The 22,620-nt window shown below is 46.3% G+C and overlaps 1 protein-coding gene across 1 annotated transcript in view; it reads left to right on the forward strand.

The window, feature by feature from the left end:
• The first annotated feature begins 1,064 nt into the window (after positions 1–1,064).
• The window catches only part of CSMD3 (CUB and Sushi multiple domains 3), a 751,931-nt gene continuing 730,375 nt past the window's right edge, over positions 1,065–22,620 (forward strand). Inside the window, exon 1 of the mRNA XM_048507427.1 lies at positions 1,065–1,313. Within this exon, the coding sequence (XP_048363384.1) occupies positions 1,091–1,313 (223 nt within the window). The 5' untranslated portion in view covers positions 1,065–1,090. The remainder of the gene's footprint in view (positions 1,314–22,620) is intronic.

Raw genomic sequence — 22,620 nt, forward strand, 5'->3', positions numbered from 1 at the left:
GAGAGAGAAAGGGTTTTGGTTTGGGGAGTTTTTTCTTTTTTCTTTTTCCACGATTGCCAAATTTCGGCTGCACCGGCTTTCTGCGGAGGAGCAACTCCGTGCCCTGCAACAGAAGGCGTCCAGGAGGAATCCCGCAACTCCGAGAGACACACGTGTGCTCGGGCACAGGAGGAAGAAGGTGCGCTCGCATCGTTCGAACACTACGAGGCGGAGATCCTTCAAAGCGTCGCCGGCTTCCTCGCGTCTCCTCCTCCTCCTCCTCCGACCGCGATGGAGAACCCGCCGAATTAGCCGCTAGCTGTTTTTTGGCGGGCTGCGGTTGGCTTTTTTATTATTATTATTTCTTGGCATCGGGATTTTCTTCAGCCGAAAAAAAGAAAAGAAAAGGAGGAGGGAATCCCATCTCCACCCCCCTAGGAAGGAAGGAAGGAAGGAAGGAAGGAAGGAAGGAAGGAAGGAAGGAAGGAAGGAAGGAAGGAAGGAAGGAAGGAAGGAAGGAAGGAAGGAAGGATCCGCAGTGCCTCGATAGCGGCGCGAGTTGGCTGCGAGAGCCTGCGCGGCTGGTCAATTTCACTGCGCGGCTGGCCAATTTCCCCGCGCGCGTCTGGTCACTTTCCCGGAGCGGCGCTCGGGCTCCGGCGATTGGGCTCGGGCGAAGGAGGGGGCGGCGAGGTGGGCCGGACCGGACCGCGTCGGGCTGGCTGGGCTGGCGGCAGCAGGCAGCCGAGCCGCGGCCCCGTTCCCCCCCGCAGCTCGCCGGAGCCGAGAGCCTCGCTGCCCCCGCCGGAGAGATGGTTGAGTCCTCCTCCTCCTCCTCCTCGTCGTCGTCAAGGTTGCTGTGGCATCCCGGGCGCCCCGTTCCCTCGGAGCTGTGACCGCGCACCGCCGGCGCACCCCCGCCACATCCACGCGCCCCGCAGCTCGCCACCAACTCCTCCGCTGCGCCTCGGACCGAGCCGGGGAGGAGGAAGGCGGCGGAGCGGAGGGGAGGGGAGGGGAGCCGGGCCAGGCAGGGAGATCCGAATTGGGGGGGGGGCGGGCGGGAGGGGGGGGGCTCTCGCCGCTCTCGCCCAGGCCGAACCAGAGGAAGATGCACAGAGGCTGCCGCTGCTGCTGCTCCTGCTGCTGCTGCTGCAAAGGGACCACCTGGCCCAAGGAAGCCGCCGCCGCCGCCGCCGCCGCAGATCTGGGGCAGAGGGGATGTGGGGCTTGCCAACGCCCGGACTGGTGCACCTGGGGCAAGATCATGGGCACTAAAAGTGGATTTACCTTGGGGAACCTCGTCTTTTTCTGGATGGTCTCCTGCGTGAAAGGTAAGGGCGGGGGGGCCAAGGGGTGGTCCCCATATACACACACACGCGGGGGGGGGAGGGGGCAAAGAGAGGAAAAGAGGGACGGAAGGGTTGGGGGGGCTTTTCAAATCATGTTGGGTGTTTTTTTGTTTTTTTGAAAGAGGCGCCCTGGCAGGTTTGCCCTTTCTCAAGGTTTGGGGGGCTGATTATTCTGACGGCTCCGAATGGGGATTCCGCAAAGGGAGGGGGGGTCGCTCGCTGGGCGGCGGGGCTGCTTGGAAAGAAGCGATCGATGGGGGCCCCATCGGGGGGAATGGATTCAATGGATTCAAAATGAATTAAACCCCCGGCTGGCTGGCTCTGATCCGCGATAGGAAATGCCGTTCGCTTGCCAAGGCTGGCGTTAGATGCAGGGGCTGGCTGGATCGGGGCCCCCCATAAATATTCTGGCAGTCGGCTGGCCGGAAGACGTGAGTTGGGTCTCACCAGCTTTTCAGCCCGGTGGCTGTCCGGGCCGAATTGCCGCTGGAGGATCCCTCTTGGAGCGCGTGTCTGGTGGGGGGGGGGGGCGGCGGATGTGCCTGCTCAAGTGGGTGACTTGAAGCCCGTGGGTGCCAAGCTCCCTCCCTCGATGCATGCGCTTGGCCAAAGCCGGAGATTTGGACCGAGGACCCCCGACACCGGGACGCATCCATGCGCCTTGGGTGAGCCCCCTGAACGGCTCATCAGGAAAGTTCGGAGGGGCGTGGGGAGCCGGGTCCACTCCCCCCTCCCCTTGGAGTGGGGCGCGCGCCTTTGGGCCCCCTGACACCCCCCTCCTTTTCCTTTGCACCTTTGTCAGGCGAGATCTGCCATGGGGAGCTGGGGGGGGGGGACCAACGCCTTGGAGCGGAGCTGGAGGGGCCGTTGGTGATCGGAGGGTGGCCAAAGGTTGCGGGCTGAGCAGGTGCCAACCGGGAGGGAGGCGGCGGGAGGGAAGAGCCCGAGCATCCCATCCGTTGGCTCGAGAGGGGTGGATGCCCACTTGAGGATGGGGGCAGCCGGGGGGGGGGCTCTCCTTTCAGCGAGACAGCTTCCCTCTTGCAAAGAAAAAAAAACGAGAAAAGAAGGGGGCTTGGTAGGCATGGTGTCCCCCCCCCCCAGAGGCCCCTCTCCCCAATATCTCCGGGAGAGTTGAACAAGACTGTGGATCGGGGAGGCTTCCGTTCCTTCTGGACGGGCTGGGCTCCTCTGTGGCGAAAGGGCTCCGCTTTTCCTTCTCCCAGCCCCCCCCCCCCCCATTCCTTTCTCGTGCAGTCCAGCCGGGTCTTTCCTATGAAACACTTGATTGTCCTCCCTTCGCAGCTGGTTCGTGCCTCTTCGCGGGGGGGGGGGGAGGGAGGGGGAGGGGGGACCGGGAACATTCAGGGCTGCCGAGGGCGGCTGCTGCTGGGGAGGGGGCCCTCGGGGATCGACTTCCTCCCTTGCTGCCTCCAACCCGGACTAGGGAGGGGGGACCTGCCTGGCATGCTAATGGGGCCGGTAATTACAGAGAGCTGGTCGGCGGGGTTGGTGGCCACTGACGCCATCTCAGCCGCTTGCCCGGTTTCTTGGATGGGGAGGGGGTCTGCCGGGAGAGGTTTTGGGGGGCGTGGGGGGGGGCGCAAGTAGATGTATGGGCCTGGCCTGTGGGCCGAGCTCATCATTCATCCCCCCCCCCTTTTGTCTGTCTCTCTCTCCTCTCCAGCCACACAGACACACTCCCGTCCTCCCGATCCCTGACTTGCTTGCTGGAATGACACACAACAGAGCTACACAATCCATGTGCGAGCTTGGGGGAAAGGCACACGTTGTCGCTTCAGTGAAGTGTTCTCTCCCTCTGTGTGTGTGTGTGTGTGTGTGTGTGTTTTGGGGGATGTGAAAGGATCCTTGCTGGGGAACCATCCATCCAGCATCCCACAGAAAGTAAAGGCACAGGTGAATGTCCTGTCTCATGTGATGCCTGCGCACACAGACACACACGCTGTGTTGATTAGGGCATGTCCGGCAACCTGACTGAGTGGAGGTTCTTTGGTGAACCCAAGTGACATGGTTGGGAATCGAGGGAACCAATGAAGGGGCAGAAAGGTAGGGAGAAGGACTGCATGGCACTGCATCTGTGGAAGGATTACCACCCAGGCTGCAAGACCAAGGCTTGATTTGTGGGGGTGGCCATCACAGATCTGACACCAGGGGCAGACCGACCCTGTGCCACTCAAATACTTTCCAGTGAACTCTGTTTGCTCCTTTGCTTTTCACTCACCTAGGCTGCTAGACCTTGTGGTGCGCAGGCAAGTGGGAAACCACCAGCAGCCCAGGTCCAATCTGACATGAGGTTATATCATCTCAGCTGAGGCTCGGGGTGGGGAGCAAATAGGGATACAGCTTAGTTGAAATGATGGTCTTCAGGCAGGGGGCCTGTGTGTTTTCGAAGGGAGGGGGTGAAGGAAGGGTTTTCTCAAATGTTTTAAGAGATGCGAGGGGCCGTTGCAGTGCATACCTAATGAAGAAACAAAAATCTAGGGGCTGAAACTATGGGCAGGTGTGCATTTGCTATCCCATTCTCCTGTTGTGCAAGTAAATCCTAAACATGTTTACCTAGAAGTCCAACTGCCCAAAAGCTTGACTTCCAAGAATATAGGCACATGAATACAACTGTGTTGGTCTATTCACTTTGCAAAGGGCAGGAAGAAGTAGTTTGCGACTTTTGGGCGGAAAGTCAGGCAACAGTGCCCAGTATTCATTGATAAGAGTGACGAACAAAAGCTTGGTTTAAGAAAAACTCCGGCAGGGAGAGGGAAATGATCGAGGGACTATGGGGAATCGACATGTTCATCATCCCTTAAAAACTTGCCAGTGGTTGGTTGGAATCAGTCGACTTGGTCGGGGATTCAAGGAATCATAAGGGACAGGCTTCTCTCATTATGTGGCAAGAATTTCGCTTAATGACTAGTACTCATCTGTAGCTCAGTGGTAGGATGCATGTTTTTGCCTGCAGAATCTCCAGTTAAAAAGGATCACGTGTGTTGAGAAAGACCCTTTTCTGTCCCTGACTCTGGAAAGCCGTTGCCGATTGTAGTTGATACTGACCTAACTGGACGAACAGTCTGGCTAGGCATCAGCAGTTTCCTGTGCTCACCACAAGCTGATACCGGTTGTATATCCAAAGTCCTGCGGCATGCCATAGACGAACAAAATTTATTCCACCCTAGGCATTGTGAGTCTGGTTCTTCATTCAAGATCTCTCTCCCCTCTCTAGAGAACGACAATCCCCTGAGTGTGATAATGATGCAGGGGGGTAGATATGGTCTGCAGCTAGATTCTTCTTGATTCCTTCTAACACCTCTGCCCCGAAAGACACTAGGCGGTCCCATACAAATGCTTGTGTGATGTTACAGCCAAGGCATATTCTGTTGTTTCTACCCAGGGACTGTGGATTTCATCCTGAGATAGTAAGGAGTCTGTGTGTATCCCCTCCCTACCACCCCTATGTTTCCTGGGACATATGATAGTTCAACTCTACACCCATGCAGGAGTTCAATTCAATGTTGCTGCATTTGCATTCTTAGCGACTGTGTTCTGTAGTATTGTCAATCTGATCTCTGGTATCCACTTCATATTCCTGGATAATCAGGGACTGGATACTGCAAAACAGAGCTGTCAGAAAGAAGAAAGTTCCAGAAGGCCTGCATTGGCCAAAACTCTTTTGTGCCCATGCTCTTTCTGTTTCAGCCTCTGATGCCCCACTGAAAAAGGCAGTCACGGAGTACACATGTATCTTGCATGTGGAAGGTCTTCGTTTCAGTCCCCAGTGTTTCCAGTTCAAAAGGTCTCTGCTGGAGAGATAGCAGTAAGATGGACCGATCTTTTCAAACCCAATGAGACAATTTCCTGCTTTCCCCCTACAAAATTCATCTGACACCCAAGGGACAGCCTGTTCCTCTTTCTAGAAGCTTCTTAATTCTGTCTGAACTGACAGGTACATCTTTTGATATAGTCACTTGGCATTGCTTTTAATTAGTGGGTATGGAGGAAGAATGAACTATCTCAACCCCACTATCAAATCCATCACAGTAATGGCTTGGAGTGCCACCAGGTGATATTTAAAACCAGCTTTCAACAGGTACCCCCTTGCATTAATGGTGAGATCTACATTTGCAGCTGGCCAGATCCCCAGTTCTAAACTTTTAACATATTCTACAAAAGGATACTAGAATTCATCTGTATGCGTGTGTGGAGAAGAGGGCATATCAACCCACAGCTACGTAGACACATCTGTATGCATATTTTATGTCTTCCTCCAGTGCCTTGAAGCCTGATTCACTTCGGCTCTGCCTCAGTGGCATGACAGTGAGACGAGCTGTTACCCAAAAATGTCAATCAGTGTGGGTGCAGGAGGATTAAAAGGAATATTAGATATGTCAGAAATGGGAAATTGGAAGGGAGAACCATAAAAAAATCAGTGGGGAGAGAGAGAGACAATGAACTTGAGGGAATTTGGACTTTCTCCTCTAAATTAATGCAAAACTCTCTTTCAAAAGAAGAATAGTGTCATGAAGAGACTTCATGGCAACCAGTCTTTCTAGAGTATGTCTGGTTCAAGTAGAGAATCTGTGATCCCCAAATGGGACTTGGAAGATGTACTGGTTAACGTAACTATGCATATATTCCTGCATTCCTTCAGGACTTTTTAAGAGCTCAGTACAATGACAATTGGATCTTGGAGAGGGGTTGGGCAGATACACCATATAGTGTCATTCTAAGCAGAGTGATGCTTCAATGGACTTATGTGTGACTTGCTGGGTCATTCCTAAAAATCACATGAACAACAGACAACAAGAGGGTAATTGAAGCAGTACAAATATTTGTCAGGGAGAGTACGGTTTAGTTGGTTTGCTCTGACGTATCAATTGTGTTGCTTTTGAGACAACCATGGAAATAAGGGGAAATGTGGTGCAGTCTTAGCATGACAGTCCAACAATATCATTTTCCTAACCAAGGGAAGAGTCCATGTTCTGCTCTGTTTGGCCCATCATCCAGGCAGAAGGGCTTTGGATAAATCATAGAACCATAGAATCATAGAGTTGGAAGAGACCCCAAGGGCCATCAAGACCAACCCCCTGAAATGCAGGAACACACAATCAAAGCCTTCCTGACAGATGGCCATCCAGCCGTTCTTTAAAAACCTCCAAAGGAGACTCCACCACACTCCGAGGTAGTGCATTCCACTGTCGAACAGCCCTTAAAAGCTGATCAAGATGAGAAACAAGAGTTCCCTAGGATGGAAATGGAAAGACACCATCATTGCTCAACATTTTATCTAGCAAACTAGATAAAATTTTATCTATGCACACCCCAAAATACAATTTTCTCAGTTGCTCTACACAGCTAATTTTCTACAGGTGGGACTTTCCTGAGGCAGGGATGAGGCTGGCTTCCTGTAAATAACCCTCAGTGATATTCACAATACTTGTGAATCTTTGCTTGGATTTAGGATAGGTTTGATTTTACTACCTGTTGTCCCAATGTGAAATAGGATGCTGGAAGATATGAGGCATTTAGGCTGGTAAAACAGGGCCTTTGCCAGCAAGATACGTGTCATTTTGATACTCCTAAATTCAATCTTAATAACCCAGTGCTGTGCTTCAAATTTCTTTCACCTCCTGGAGATCTACAGTAGGCGAAGCAACCCAGATTCCTTTTAATGAAATCTCTTTGCTACCTTTGATCTCATGCCTCCCACTTATTTTGTTTATTTTCTGAGTGCTCGTATCAGGATCATCTGCTTATTTTCTTCCATCTCCACCTCCCCAGAGAATAATGAGAGTAGCTACGATCAGATGAATTAATCATATCTTACCAAAATAGTGCCCCCACAGCCATGAGATTTTCTTTTTCACTGCCCTGTTACAGTTTGTGAAATGTGTGCAACTCAACTGTCATTAAACCTCTTCCCCGCCTATTTGCTATGAACCGGATCTCATTTTTAAAATGACTCACAGAGGTGTAGTTTGGAGGCTGTAAAATGACATCCCTCCCTTGTTTATTACTGGAAGGAAGGGATTGGTGTTGCTTCCTGGAAAGAAGGGCCCCTTGGCAAAAAAAGAGAGTCATGTTTACTGAATTCATCTCATGATGATCTAAGCAAGAAAAGCAACCATTCAAGTATGGTCTCACAACAGTGTGCTCAAAGGCTCACTGATTGTGGGCCAATGTAATGTGCATTGTAGTTGCCACAGAACATGAAAGTGAGATTGAGAAGATCTTGTGGCCCAAGCAAAGAAATAAAAACAAAACACCCCCTCTCCCCCTACACAAACACTGACATTTTACATCACATAATATGTGAAATGAAGACTTCCAAATGAACAGTTTCATATATCATTCTGTTCCAGTGATGGCAAACCTTTCCGAGATCGAGTGCCCAAATTGCAACCCAAAACCCACTTATTTATTGCAAAGGGCCGACATGGCAATTAAACCTGAATACTGAGGTTTTAGTTTAGAAAAAACGGTTTGCTCCAAGGCGTGCCTTACTCGGGAGTAAGCTTGGTGAAGCAACCATGCAATGCTTCAAATGGGTGAATCATGACCCTAGGAGGGTTTACTCAGAAGCAAGACCAGCCTAGATATGTGTGTGTGTGTGTGGGGTGATTTTCCACTCCCCCTACATGACAAACTCTGTGTGCGCATGCCCACAGAGAGGGCTATGAATGCCACCTCTGGCACGCGTGCCATAGGTTCGCCACCACTGTTCTATTCTATTCGTTTCAATGGGAAGCTATTTAGAACCATGGACAGCAGCTTCTGGCTTGCTTGAGTGGGAAACTTCAGGTAGTTTTTTCCATTGAGATTTCTGTCCCGAGTATTGAAAAAACACATTCCAAGAGACACGATTCACTACGACAACCATTCAAGTTAACTTCTCAGGAATATTTGAATCGTTTTAGAATTCAATGTTAATAAGCCCATTTGTGAGGAACCCTGTGGCACAGAGGGGTAAGTAAGCACTGCAGCCGAAAACTCTTATGATTTAATTTCAACCTGTTGGTTCTGGTCTGACCTTTGGGAGCAATGGAAAACTGCTCTTCTCTATCCTCTGCCTGAAAGCCCTTCAAATACTTGAATCAGCTAGCAGGTCATGTGAAAGACCTCTGGCCGAGATTCTGCAGAACCACTCCCAGTTGGAGAAGATAATACTGACATTGGCTCATTCAGCACATGCAGAATAATGCACTTTCAAACTGCTTTCAGTGCTCTTTGAAGCTGTGTGGAATAGCAAAATCCACTTGCAAACAGTTGTGAAAGTGGTTTGAAAACACATTATTTTGCGTGTGCGGAAGGGGCCATTGATAGACTCATGGTCTGAGACAGATTGAAGCATTCAGTAAAGTTGTTGCCCAAGTGTCTTTCTCTTTGGGGGTATTCTCCACTTTCTGGTGTGGGTGCACACAATATATTTCTGAACCAAGTAGTTCATCAAACATGGTGGCTTGTCCAGGATTAGTCAGTCCCCAGAGCCATAGTTAACCTCCAGCATGGTGTAGTGGTTAAGAGCAAGGTGGACAACTGGGTTGGATTCCCCACCCCACTGCATGAGTGGTGAACTCTTATCTGATGAACTGGATTTGTTTCCTCACTCCTCCACATGAAACCTGATGGGTGACCTTGGCCTAGTCAAAGTTCTCTCTGAACTCTCTCAGTCTCATCTACCTCACAAGGTGTTTGTTGTGGGGAGGGGAAGGGAAGGAGTTTGTAAGCTGCTTTGAGTCTCCTTGCAGTTGAGAAAAGTAGAGTATAAATCTAAATGTTTGTTCTTCCACCTCCTCTGCCTCCTCCATTAGGACAAAAAGAACCCTAAAGGATTGAGGCCACAGTAAAGTCACTGAGATCTCAGAGCCATTAGGTTGAGGCTGATGTTTGCCATTGATCTCAACGATATGACATGCAGATCAGTGATGAAGGGAGGGGGAACTGCGCCCAGGGCATGAACTACCCACGTGTCCTGACACACCCCTCCCCCGACAAGCCACCGACATGTCCCCGATACACCCCACCCCTGAAATGCCCCCTACATGCCCCTGGCCCGCCTCCACATGTGACTGCAATGGCGCCACCCGGAACAAACCTCCCCAGATGTCCCCATTGCAATGTTCCTGTTGCAGATGCTGTGCAGCAACCTGGACCTACAGCTGGCAATTAGAAAGTGTTGCATATCCATAAAGCATACGTCTAAGCATGGGTGTGTGCACATGTGTGTTTGCTAAATTGAATGTGGTGGCAATGGAATAATCTTTTATTTAATATCTATAGGGCCACAGAGTGCCTGCTTTATTTATTTTTTAAAAAATCTTGGCAGGACATCAGCCACGCTGCTGCCAGGTTTCAACCTGTTTTCAATTGGATTTTTTATATTTTTTTTGGATTAAAATCTTGGTTATGCAATAAAAATGTTCTGTCGCAAGTAATGAGGCTGCCGTGGCACAAAGCTCCTTTAAAGCTTGCGTTTAAAATGTTTTTAAGCTTAATTACATTAGTGGAATATATTTCTGCTTCTTACCGGCTCAGAGATACCGTGAATGGGAACCGTTTGAGAACATCAAGGGAGGGGATTAGACATGAAGAGGAAACCAAGGGAGAGGGGCAAGCATTCGTAACGGGTATCCTGTATTGCTCATAAACCACATTTGCATTTGTCACCGGAGCTGTATAGCTGCACCGTGTATGAGACAACATAGTGCCGCAGACAATGTTGGATGTCGGCTGTAGAAGACCGAGGTCAAATTTCTACTTAGGCTTTACCAACAGCCCTTGGCAAATCACTAATTCTTCGCCTGATCTATCTCACTGGCTTATGCTAAAGATGAATGTTGGTAACCCTTTGGATGTTACCATGAACTCCTTACAGCAAGAATAGGATGTATTTAGAAATAAAAGTCACAATCCTTTACCAGTGAAAAATCACAGTTTTAGAGGGATACCGTGTTACTCTTTTGCAGGAAAATTCAACAGAAGTTCAGTGGCACCTTAAACACTAACAGTGGTGTTTTTTTTCCAGACCAACTTTTTGTGCAACAGATTCTCACTTCATCAGATGCATTGAAGTGTACATTCATAGGAGACATATTTCTGTTTAAAGTTACAAACAGCAGAATGATGGCAGGGAGGGGTGTTACAAAGAAAGTATGGATGGATGGACAGGTTGATGTAGTGGTTTCAAGCTTTTTATCTCCAAAGAACACTTCTCAAGTAGACTTGACTATCATAGAATCCCTACACTTCACTGAAAATTCTGGGTCATGTTCTAGAACCTAATGGCTTGGATTCTAACATTCTAGTGATGGAAGGAATTTATGTCAGCAGAATTGGACTTTTCTTGTCTCTGTCTTTCTCCTCACCCACAGTCCTGAATGATCCCTGATGTGATTTTTGGAGATGCTGACCCCTCCCCACAAGAGCAGCATGAGTGGCGAGTTTGAAGTTGACAACAGAATAGGGGATCCAGCCCAACATGGGATCTTTGAAACCTTGGTCAGGCCTGTTTGTCTTCACTGTTGGTTCTCATATATGGAAAGTATGCCCTTCACACCAATTTTTCCTGTTTGGTCATACATTACAGGAGGAGACTGATAGTAACTATTTGTCAGAGAACCTTTTCCCCCTATTGTTACTGTTTTTCTGTCTGATTGAGGAACGCTGATAAGTCTTCAAGCATCCTTGTTGGAGCAAACCATATTTTGCAAACCACAGATTGAGAAGTACTGAAGTATGAAAGGACAAAGAAGAACTATGATAGATAATCCTGAATCTGTGACATCATACAGGTGCTGCTTTCCTGTCTCCGGTCATTCGAAGGTTCTGTGCACATTTGAAGGAAGACCTGTTATCAATCCCTCTTTTGTATATTAGAAACAACAGCCTGGGATGTTTAGATCCTCAAACTATGAAAACAGTGACACTCTGGGAAGCAGATCATTTCTTCCTTTCCATCTCCTAGCCATCTCTATTCCCCCCCTCTATAGCAAGGGGAAGTCTTACGGACAAAATGGTGGGAAGCTTAGGTGAGGGTGTTATAGTGAGAAGGGGAATCAGGTAAAATACCTCAGTCTCCCTCCAGTGTCTTCTACTGGCTCAAGAGGTTCCATCAATGGAAGAAGGAGATGGAACTCTTTCCCCCTATTTTCCTTGTTACCCCTTTCTTTTGTGTTTATGATGCTGAAGAAAAGAAAAGGGTAAAAGCACGGTGGTTGAAAGCCAATAGTTCTGCTATTTTGCCAAACAAAAATGACTAAGAGAGCATGTCATGCTTCTTGCATAAGTAGGAGTTCTATTCCATTCTTTCCATTCTCCTCAGGTTTTCTTGAACTTTTTTTTAAATGCCACATTTGGAGTTAGAAAATTGGCTAAAAATTTCTGGATTGGGTTTCAGTATGACATTCCCTGCTCTGTTGGCTGCCTTGCTCAAGTAATCTACAGCCATTTGCTCCGCAGGTGCCTTTTTGTAGCAAACCTGTTCTCTGTTTACGACATGCATAGTAGGGGGGGAAATGAGAACTGAAATCAGACTGATATAAATGGAAGACTTTCCATTGATTCCTGCAGTGTTGAGATCTCACACATATCTGAGCATGCTTTCTGAAAATTATTGGCAATCAAGCCAACTTTGTAACACAGTGTGTATAAGAGTATGCACTTGCACACACATTGCTCTTCCGTATGAAAGCAAGGAAGCCAAGTGATATGGTAACCAAAATGGGCATCATCTGAATTCCCCTTTGCACTTCATAGGCTGACATCTGAGAAAGGATAGCCATTAATACATCTTGCTGGCTTTGCTGCAGAAGGTCTCTGGGAAAACGTTTTCTGGGATGTTCCCCTCTTCTTGATAAGGCTACATGGGATTTTGTTCTTAGGTTATGGTTAATCATGGCTAGTCCCAAGTTTTGGGGGCCTTGCACAGAGAGGTCCTAGAGTCCCTCCTTTTGCTTACCTCTAAGCCCACTTCCCACTTCCCACACCCTTCTTCTTTTTCACCCACCCACCTGCCTCCTGCTTGCCCATGTGTCCTTCCCCTGCCCACCTGTGTGCCACCACCTACAATGTTCACAGCTGCTTGCGCTGCGTCATCCCTTTCCTCAGTTGCAGAGCCGGATTTAGATGAAGAGAGGCTCTAAGCAATTCCACTTGTGAGACCCCTCCCAATCCTCCACCCTCATGACTAGAGGGAGATGGCGTCCACAAAATGGGGTCCACCTTAGTAAAGTCCTGGTAGGACAAAATCAACACAGAAATCAATGCTAGGCTGTTTTTGCACAGCCAATTACAGCATTGTGCCGTCAGTGTTACTGGCAATGCTGCAGCAATGGAACGTTCACGTGACTGGCCACTCTGTGGACAGGTAGTGCATCGGCTGAACCATTGTGCTTCGCACGGCTGCACTTCACAAAAGGCGTTCCTTTTTTCCCCAGGATAGACGTCACAGGTGTTTGGTGCCAGGATTGGCCAGTGTGGGCCACCATTGTGGGGGCAGGCTCTGTGGCACCAAGAACTTTGACTGGCCCAAGGTCACCCAGCAGGCTTCATGTGGAGGAGGGGAGAAACAAATCCAGTTCACCAAATTAGAGTCCATCACTCATGTGCAGGAGTGGGGAATCAAACCCAGCACTCCAGATTAGAGTCTGCCACTCTAAACCACTGCACCACCCTGGCTCTTATTATAGGTTGAGGGCAACCTAAAGAATGGCTGTGGTGAATATTTGCCACCATGTCTTCTGATACTAACCTGTTCATAAAATCCAGAAAAAAAATGTGACATCTTGCTCCCCAGTTGCTGAAAGTCATTCCCAGCCTGTTTTCATCAGCTAAAACCAGACCGTGTTACAAGCTATGAATAAATTATCTTTCAAATGTTATTTTGCTCATACAAAATCCAGCTAACTGTAACCAAAGTCGGGGAGGGGGGAACGGAGAGCAACATTAGATCACTTTTTATTATTAGGCACTCACAGATTGTTGTACCTTGATGAGAAATTTGGCAGAATCCCGTTTTTTAAAAAAAAAACCCTGGAAGTTAAAAGTTTCTGGCTGATCTCTAAATCAAAAGCAGCTGAACAGATTTAAATATTTTGTGTAAACAAATTTGCATGCAGGCTGCTAATCGGCGTGCCAGCTTTCCGTCTGACATTTGGTGAGATGATGGAAGTGCTGAGCCCCCGACACTAAACAGAGTTCATAATGGAAATTCTGACAGAGCTGTAATTACCTGCATTGTCAATGGATGCTTCTCCAACTCATCTTTTTTTATGATAAAATTCGATGCACAGATCCTGAAAATGGGGAGGGGAGAGAAACGTATAAACATGTAAACAAAAAGAAGGTATCCAGAGATGAACAGACCCTGCCTTTGCAGAGAGGATCTGTTGTTTTCCTCATATCCCTTTTTTAAAAAGGGGACACCTACTTTTGACTAGTTGAAGATGGAGATCTAAAATTATCAGTTGGTCAGGAGGAAATGAGGATGTTTTCAAGCCATTCTGTCCTCTTAGCATTCTAACACCCGCCTTTTTACATGGCAGTTGCAGGAACCTCTGGTCCCTTCAGGGCCAAAAATTTAGATGAACAAGATCCTTTTTTACATTCTTCACACAAAAGGCTGCTAACTCCAGATTGGGAAATACCTGAAAATTTGGGGAGTAGAGCCTGAGGAGTTTGGGGAGGGAAGGATTTCAGTGGGGTATAATGCCGTAGAGTCCACCTTTTGAGGTGACCATTTTCTGCTAGGAAAGTGATCTGTCACTTGGAGACCACATGGAACAGCAGATCTCAATTGGACATTGGCAACTTTATTCATACAGAATGTAATTTAATAAGGCTAAAATCCATACAGAGGTTGTGACTAGACCAGTGGTGGCGAACTTTTGGCACTCCAGATGTTATAGACTATAATTCCCATCAGCCCCTGCCAGCATGGCTAATTGGCCATGCTGGCAGGGGCTGGTGGGAATTGTAGTCCATAACATCTGGAGTGCCAAAGGTTCGCCACCACTGGACTAGACCTTAAGCAGACATTGGTAGGCGTACCGCAAATTTATTTATTAAAAAAATATTTACGTACTGCTTTTCTGTCAAGCTTATTAGACTGAAAACTTCTTCCCGGTATCTACAAATGGAGAGAGGTAAGCAAACAGATGCTGCCATCTGACTAGTCCCAGAGCCCAATACAGTTGCCAGTCTCCAGGTGAGGCTGGGAGATCTGGAATTTCAACTGGTCTTCAGATGACAGAAATCAATTCCCTGGAGAAAATGATTGCTTTGGAGGGTGGACTGTATGATATTTTGCTTTCCTGACCCCACCTACCCTAGGCTCTACCTCCAAATCTCCAGGAATTCCCCAACCTGGAGTTAGCAACCCTATCTATGGAAGGAACTCCTTCCATGAAAAACTAGAAGTGACACCATGTTGCTTTAGGAGACACTGGAAACTGGTCATTTCTAGAGTGATGTGATATTACTTCCAGGTTTCCCCAGGAAGTGATGTCATTGATGTTGTGCACAACACTGGCTGTATAAAAGAAATTTTCTCTTGGTGCTGCTTGAAGTGGTGGCAGGTAATAAGAGTTGCTAATTTGAAGTTTGTTTGTGTAGTGGGAAGCCTGGATACCCTAGCACGTCACCACCACCACCACCACCACCACCACAAACCTCTTTTCACTGACACAGCTCTTTGGTTTCAACAGCCATAAATATATAACTGTCCACAAGGGGGCCAGTTTACTGCTGCAGTTATCACATTTCAGACTTGACATGGCTGACCATATCTGGTCACAAAAGCTCTCCTGGCACTTTTCTTAAAAGTATTGCTATCAGTCTTGGCCACCTGACTAATGTCCAGCAAGCAGGGGAAATTGTATTTCTGCCATTCAAAACACTGTAAGCTTCATATATTGGATCACATTTGTTACTTCCAATAGAAATAAGCTGACAACTCTGCTATCTTGGTTCCCCAAATATCTGTGAACATACTGCAGCCCATTTCTTTGAAGGATGCTTGCTAGGAGTGAGGGATGTAACGATAAGCTTAAGAACAACTTAGAGTAAATTTATTTTGCCAAACAGAAATAGAATGCAAATCAGATCACAAAATTGGGTGTGGATGGCTGCTTGCAGCATTCATTAGAAGTCTCATGAAAATGGCTAGTAAGCAAATGGAAGCTGGGATGCAACTGAGAATGTAAGATTAGATTTATTACATCGTAAAAGTGAAAAAAGATGTAGCAATAAAAGTACATTGGAAGGTAGACAAAACGGCCAATACTGAGACAAAATAAAACTATGTATGCTATCTGGATATATGTGAAACCAAATATATGTGTAATACACACACACACACACACACACACACAGAGAGAGAGAGAGAGAGAGAGATTACAATCCAGAGAACATTAGACTGCAATCTTATGCATACTTATGCCAGAGAAAACATTACAGTGGAACTTTACATTCAGTTAAACAAATGTAGAGATGATGGCAAATTTTGAGAATTCACTGGTTCAACTGAAAGACTGGTGATTGAAATGCGTTATTTTAATTTGTGGGCAAAACCCCTGCCTGCTGACTTTATAGCAAACTTCTACCATAGAACTGAGACCTCTAATGATGCATGTTGTTCAGTTTGTGAATCAGAAGTAATTTTGTCTATATGCAACTCTATGCAATGTCTTTAATGGAATTGTTCGATTCGATTCGATTAGGTGCTGCACTTTCACAAATACTCAGTTCTAGTCCAAACATGAGATAAGTGCACATCTTCATCTTCATCCTAAATAAGGCATGTATCCCTGCAACAGCACGTTACCTGAATTGGAAATATTTTTAAAATTAAATCTCAATCTCCCAGGGAACCCCAGGTGGCCTCTCAACCCTGTTTGAGAAACCCTGACATATTGTTTTCATAGATGACCTGTGTCACACCTGGATTTTCACCCAGACATGACATCGTCGCACTGCATGATCCAAAAGCTTGTGCAGGTGCCAGATGATGGCTTGGCATGACAGTCATCTCCATATAAGTCAAATGAGGAGGCCAAAATGGTCATGAATCCCCTTTTAGAGTGCTCAAGTTTCCCTACTGAGTTTCCCGATTTATCTCCTCCTACAGTATCTTGCAGCCAAGTATAACGTAGGGCCCAAAGTGGGATATTAGCATCATATGCCATTTGCAGATTGTCTTCTTCATGGTTCTTATTCAGTGATGATGTTTCTTTCAGATTTAATAAAGGCTAAACATGCTGTCTACAGTCTTCATCATCCTTTTGTTATGTAACTCTGTGTGAATACTTCTGTACATTTAGCGGGTCTTTTTGTCTACTTCAATTCTGGGTTTCCTCACATTCTGGAGAAAATGAATCTCACCTCTTCCCGCCATGTTAAAACTGTGGATTATTCCATCAAGTTAATTCAGGACAGCCAAAAGCAAGGACTTCTTCAAACTAGCTGGGAGTTGAACTCCCAGTTTAAAATTAGCTTAGAGAGGTGTTGTTTTTTTCTCCTCCAATGGATGGAATTCATCTTGGACCTGAACTCTCTCAGTTGCTTTGATCTTGAACTGGAACCAAACCCCCAGTTCTGTTTGGAGTGAGCCTTGAGAAAAGAAGAGGAGGTGCTAAGGAGATTGGTAGGCCAGGCCTAGGACTGCAAATTCTCTGGGTACCTAAGAACAGGTTTGGCTTGCCCACTTAGGAAACTGTTGCCTAGCAACAAGGCCTCAGTTCGAAGGATGATTTAACTGAGGCCAGATACTTCTTCTGTTTCCTTGGCCCAGTAGTTCCTTCCTTTTTGCTATTCTGCCATATCTAAACAGGGTAATCTGTTTTCTTCTTGTGCTATCTAAGTGGGGCTTTTTGAAAAAAAGAGAGCCATATGGAGCCATCTCTCTCTCTCTCTCTCTCTCTCTCTCTCTCTCTCTCTCTCTCTCTGTATTATATATATATAAGCTAACAGTGTTTTTGTTAGTGGTAGTATAACTCAGTAACTGCTGGGCCAATTCCTCTGAAAATTCCCAGTCACTATAGTCAGCCAGTTGAGAGTGTTTTTAGATGTTTAGATGTTTATATACCTGCAATTTCACGCCTGGCCCAGGTAAAACACCCTTTTCCTGGCACTCCATGGTGAAGGACATGCAGCTGCCTGTGTGTAACTGTCACCCTTAGAATGTTCGTGCAGCTTAGAATGTTCGCTCAGATGGCCAGATATGAGCAGTGAAAACAGCACATAGGCAGTAACTCGAGTGGAAGTGAAACACATACACACACATACACATGAGGGGGAGGGAGAGGGAGGGAGGGGTGGAATGCAAGGGAAGGGAGGGAGAGAGAGGAAAGGGATGGAGGGGGAGGCATGCAAGGGAAGAGAAGTGAGAGAGGGGAGAGAGTGAGGGGGGGCATGCAAGGGAGGGGAGGCAGGGGGCCCAGCATCTTGATATGACCCACCCACCCTAGCAGAGGGAAAGGGAAGGGAGGGAGAGGGAGGGGTGGCATGCACAAAGAAGAAGTAGGGAAGGGGAAAGAGTGAGGGGTGACATGTAAGGAATGGGAGGGAGGGGCCAGGCACCCTAGATTCCCTGAATACTGCGGTTACAGTTAAGAAAAGCCAAGGCAGCATACATTACTCCGAGTAGTAAAGCTCGGTACAGCAGCTTGGTGACATACTTTGAATGGCTGCAAATTACGCACCCCTCAGAGGGTTTCCTCAGAAGCCACACCCATTGCCACCAACCAAACTTACTCCCAGGTAAAGGATCATGACCAGCCAGCCTTGATGTGTGGGAGGGGTGTCTTTCCATTCCCCCCCAAGAAATGCGGGCACACACATCACTGACATCGCACAGTATCAGGCTGCGTGTTTGCATGAGTACGTACTGCTGGCCTCTGCAATTGATTTGCTGCTACTGTTCCTTTCCCATTTCACCACAATAAGCCACAGCAACGCGTGGCCCGGCCCCGCTAGTTACGGAATAAAGGAGCAGATATTTAAAATTGAAGACTCATAGAAGGAAGGCCCATAGAAGGAAGGCTCAATTTGAAAGTCAAGTAAGATGGGGTTTAGCTGTTTTCAACTAATTAATAGAACAATCACTTAATTATTTTGCCCAAGGCTCCCTCGGTTGGATAGGCCTAAAGCTTATTTTTCACCTCAGGCTGTTAGTGAAGAGGAGATTTTTCCTTCTCAAATAGAGTAGTTGCACGCTGCTCATTTGCCATTTATTTTTTGGTGGATGCAGAAGCAATTTTGTTTGTTTGTTTTACTGATTTGCCATATAGCCAAAATAATGTTAGTGGAAAACAAGACCTAGGGAAGAAAACAAACATGTAGATAGCGCATATAGCTCAGTAACTCAATAACCGCAGAAGGAAATTGTACACTTTACCAAAAAAGAAAAAAAGAAGAAGAATCTATCTCCATTCAGGGGGACTTTAGGCAACATAACCATGGAATTAATAAAGTAATTGTTCTAAAACTGCTAAACACAATATACGCATTTAAACTATGCTTTCTTTTATATATACATTGCAAATAGTATATTTATTTTTCCCATTATATTGCACTCTTCTCCCCAGCAGGGACCAAACAGGCTTCCTAATTTCCCCCTTCTCCATTTTATCCTGTGAGGCCGGTTAAGCCGAAAGTGTATGACTGGCCCAGAGTCACCCAGCTTTCAAATGGGGTCTGGGAATTCCCTGAAATTACAGCTTATCTGCTTCCTTGTCCTCCCTCCTTCCTACACAGCCATAATAACTCGACAATGAGCCACTCCCGGCCACAGGTGCTACTTACTTATCCAGCACAACCAGAGTGTAACATTTAGAGATGTGCTGTCGGGCCTTCTGATCCCTGAGCTATGCGCCCCTCACAGTGTCTGGGGCATGTTATCTGTCTTGCCCCACCCTAGATATGCCCCTTGCTGGCTCCAAGTCTGTTTCAAAGATCTATGTAGCTTGGGACCAACATACATGAATGATTGCCTTTGCCCTTATGAACCTCACCCAACCACTATAATCTTCCAAGACAGTGCTTAGGATGCCTTGCCTTCTGGGATTAGGGGGTAACAACCAGGGAGAGGCAGCATGGTGTTGTGATTAAGAGTGGTGCACTCTAATCTGGAGAACTGAGTTTGATTCCCCACTTCTCAACATGAAGCCTGCTGAGTGACATTTTGGCAAGTCCCAGTTCTCTCAGAACTGTCTCAGCCCTCATGAAGCCAGGCAGTGGCAAACCACCTCTGGACATCTGTAGCCTTGAAAACCCTATAGCAGGGGTGTCCAACTCTGGCGCTTCAGATGTTCATGGACTACAATTCCCATCAGCCCCTGCTGGCATGGCCAATTGGCCATGGCCGTCTGAAGCACAAGAGTTGGACACCCGTGCCCTATAGGGTCAGCATAAGTCAAATGTGACTTGATGACCCAAACACACGCACACAATCTGGAAGAATGCCTTCTCAGTCTGGAACTCTCTCCTCAGACAGAACGTCCTGCCCACTTTGCTGGCCATTTTCTGCTAGCAAGCAAAGACGTTTTAAATTTCCTGTGATGTTCCCTCAGAGATCCCTCCTTCCTGCTCTGTTTTTAGTTTTTATGTATGCATATTTTATTATATTACATGTTTATTTTAACTTGATTTTAATTGTTTGAATGATTTGCTTTCTTTATTTGTAATAAGTTTTAAGATGTGCTTTTATTGTGCATGTTTTTATTCTGTCAGTTGCCTTGGTGGCCATGAAGAAGGCAGAAAGGTGGGGTATTACTTTTTTAAATAAAGGGGAGGCATCAAAAGGAAAGGTAGCACACAGCTGCTTTATTACAATTTAGGGAATGTCAATAACATTGTGCCTCTGTGCCATCAAGCCACAACTGCCTTACGGTGGCCACATAAGATTTTCAAGGCATGTCAGAGATGGTTTGTCTCTGCCTGCCTCTGTGTGGGCTGTGGGAGTTCTGAGAGAACTGTTAATGGCCCAAAGTCACCCAGCAGACTTCATATGGAGAAGAGGGAAATTGAACACGGCTCTCCGGATTAGAGTCCATTGATTTTAACCACCACACCATGCTGGCTCCTGTAAAAGTAACATTTATTAGGACCTTTTTCAGAATGGTCTACTTATTCAGAATGCCTACTTATTCAAAGTTCTAAGAACTTATTCAAAGTTCTTCAAACCTATTTAGATGTTGTGTTTCAAAGACCAAGACTGTGCCAACCGAACATTAATTAGGCAATAGTACTTCCCTGCTATCATGCATTATGTTTTCTGACAATGAAGGGCTAGTATTCTTTTTCTTCTTCTTTAGACTATGCAACATACTGTCTAGACAGCGGATAACATAGTTTTCCTGGTCAACCTCCCCCAGATGACTTATTGTTTTTAAGGTGAACACAAAAACAAATCAATCTACTTAATACATAGCTACCCGATACTTGTAAATCTTGGCTATGTCCTATTCTGATTGAATTAAATGGGAGCTTTGGAACTGAATTCAAATGACGACGGGGACCGACTTGTATTCACCTGGCCAGAACATCTTACTGCTTACTAGGTGGAGAAGAATGATTAAAGTTCATCTTATGACAGTGATTCAAGAACTGTCATAAAGGCTTAGAATGATGGTTCTGTTTGGTAGCCTCTATACCGTTTGCTTCAGCGTGAAGTGACAAAATCCCGTGCATTGAGCAAATGCAGGCAGTTTCTTTCTCATGTTGTCGTTGGGCAATCATTTATGTCCCTTCAAGCTGATAATCCTATCAAGTTATTAGAAATGTATTTTATTTGATGGGTAGTCACTGTGAAGTGATTTCACCATGCTAATTCTGTATTTTGGTTGAATGCACCACAAACGCACAGTGATAATGGGTATTTACTCCTCCAGAGAAAACCAAATACCAACTCTCTTTTCCTCGGAATGTATTTCATACGACGTGCTCCCAGTTCAAAATGGAGATAGTATTTAATGAATAACTTCTGTCATTACTGAATCTCCCAGTTATCACTTAATGGCAGAGCATCCGCTTTGTATGCAGGAGGTCCCGAGTTCAATACCTGATATCTCCACATGAAATGTCAAATAACAAGAGATCTGAAAGACCTACAGGAGATCGTGGAGAACTGTTGGCAGGCAAATAATATTGACCATGATGACAGATTAATGAAGTCAGCATAAGGCTGCTTCATGTGTACACTGGCAAAGACTGGAATAGGGATGAAAAAGCAGAGCGATAAGAAGACATCATGGCTCAGTAGTAGAATATTTGCTTTGCATGCACAAGAGCCCAGTTTCAATTCCTGGTATGTCTGGTTAAAAACTAAATCAGGAAAAAAGTAATATGAGATACCTTTACTTGAAACCAGAGGTGGGATCCATCCAGTTCTCACCACTTCTCTAGAAGTGGTTACTAATTTTTTCTGAGTGTCGAGAAGGGGTTACTAAAGCAACCTCCCTGCCCAATAGGGACTATAGGTGAGTGTGTGCGGTGGCGCAACTGTTTGAATCCCACCACCATCGGAACCTGTTATTAAAATTTTTGGATCCCACCACTGCTTGAAACCCAAGTATACATGATTTAAGAGACAACTAAAGACATGTAAGTGCAACCAGTAGCACCTGGATATCAATTCAGCCCCTGGGAGTGAAGTTCAGTCCTGCTGAGGGCACAGAGAACTATCAGAAAGGTGACATTTGCTGTAGAAGTGCAAGACAGCTTTTAAAATAATTTGTAAAAATTACTGTCCTCTAACTAGGGACACCTTCAGTGATGGAGGACATACTTTGGAGAGGGGCTAGGGCTCAGCAGTGAAACATCTGTTTTGCATGCATAAGATTCCAAGATCAATCCCATCCCAGTGGTGGGATTTAAATAATTTACAAGCACCAATTTATAACCGGTTCTGCTGAAGTGGTGTGAACCTGCTGAATCCCACCACTGCCCCATCCCCATCTCCAGTTAAAACAATTTGGTAGAAGGCGATATGAAAAACTTGAGCTGAATCTTGATAAGCCCCTCCTAGTCAGAGTAGGCTGTAATGATCTTGACAGACCTGTGGGCCTGATTCCATTTAAGGCAGCTTTGTACCTTCAAAATATAAGACAGCTTCATATGTCCAGTTTCATTCTACTAACATTCCACTTAAACTACATGATGTGCCACCAGTTTGATTAGACATTACTGTACTAGATGGATTATAGATACAAGCCCACCATGTACTTCCGACGGCATATCAGTCTGTAAATCTTGAAGTTCCCTCTTGCTTCTAATAGCCAAG

This window comes from Sphaerodactylus townsendi, linkage group LG09 (assembly GCF_021028975.2).
Source record: "Sphaerodactylus townsendi isolate TG3544 linkage group LG09, MPM_Stown_v2.3, whole genome shotgun sequence".
NCBI lineage: Eukaryota > Metazoa > Chordata > Lepidosauria > Squamata > Sphaerodactylidae > Sphaerodactylus > Sphaerodactylus townsendi.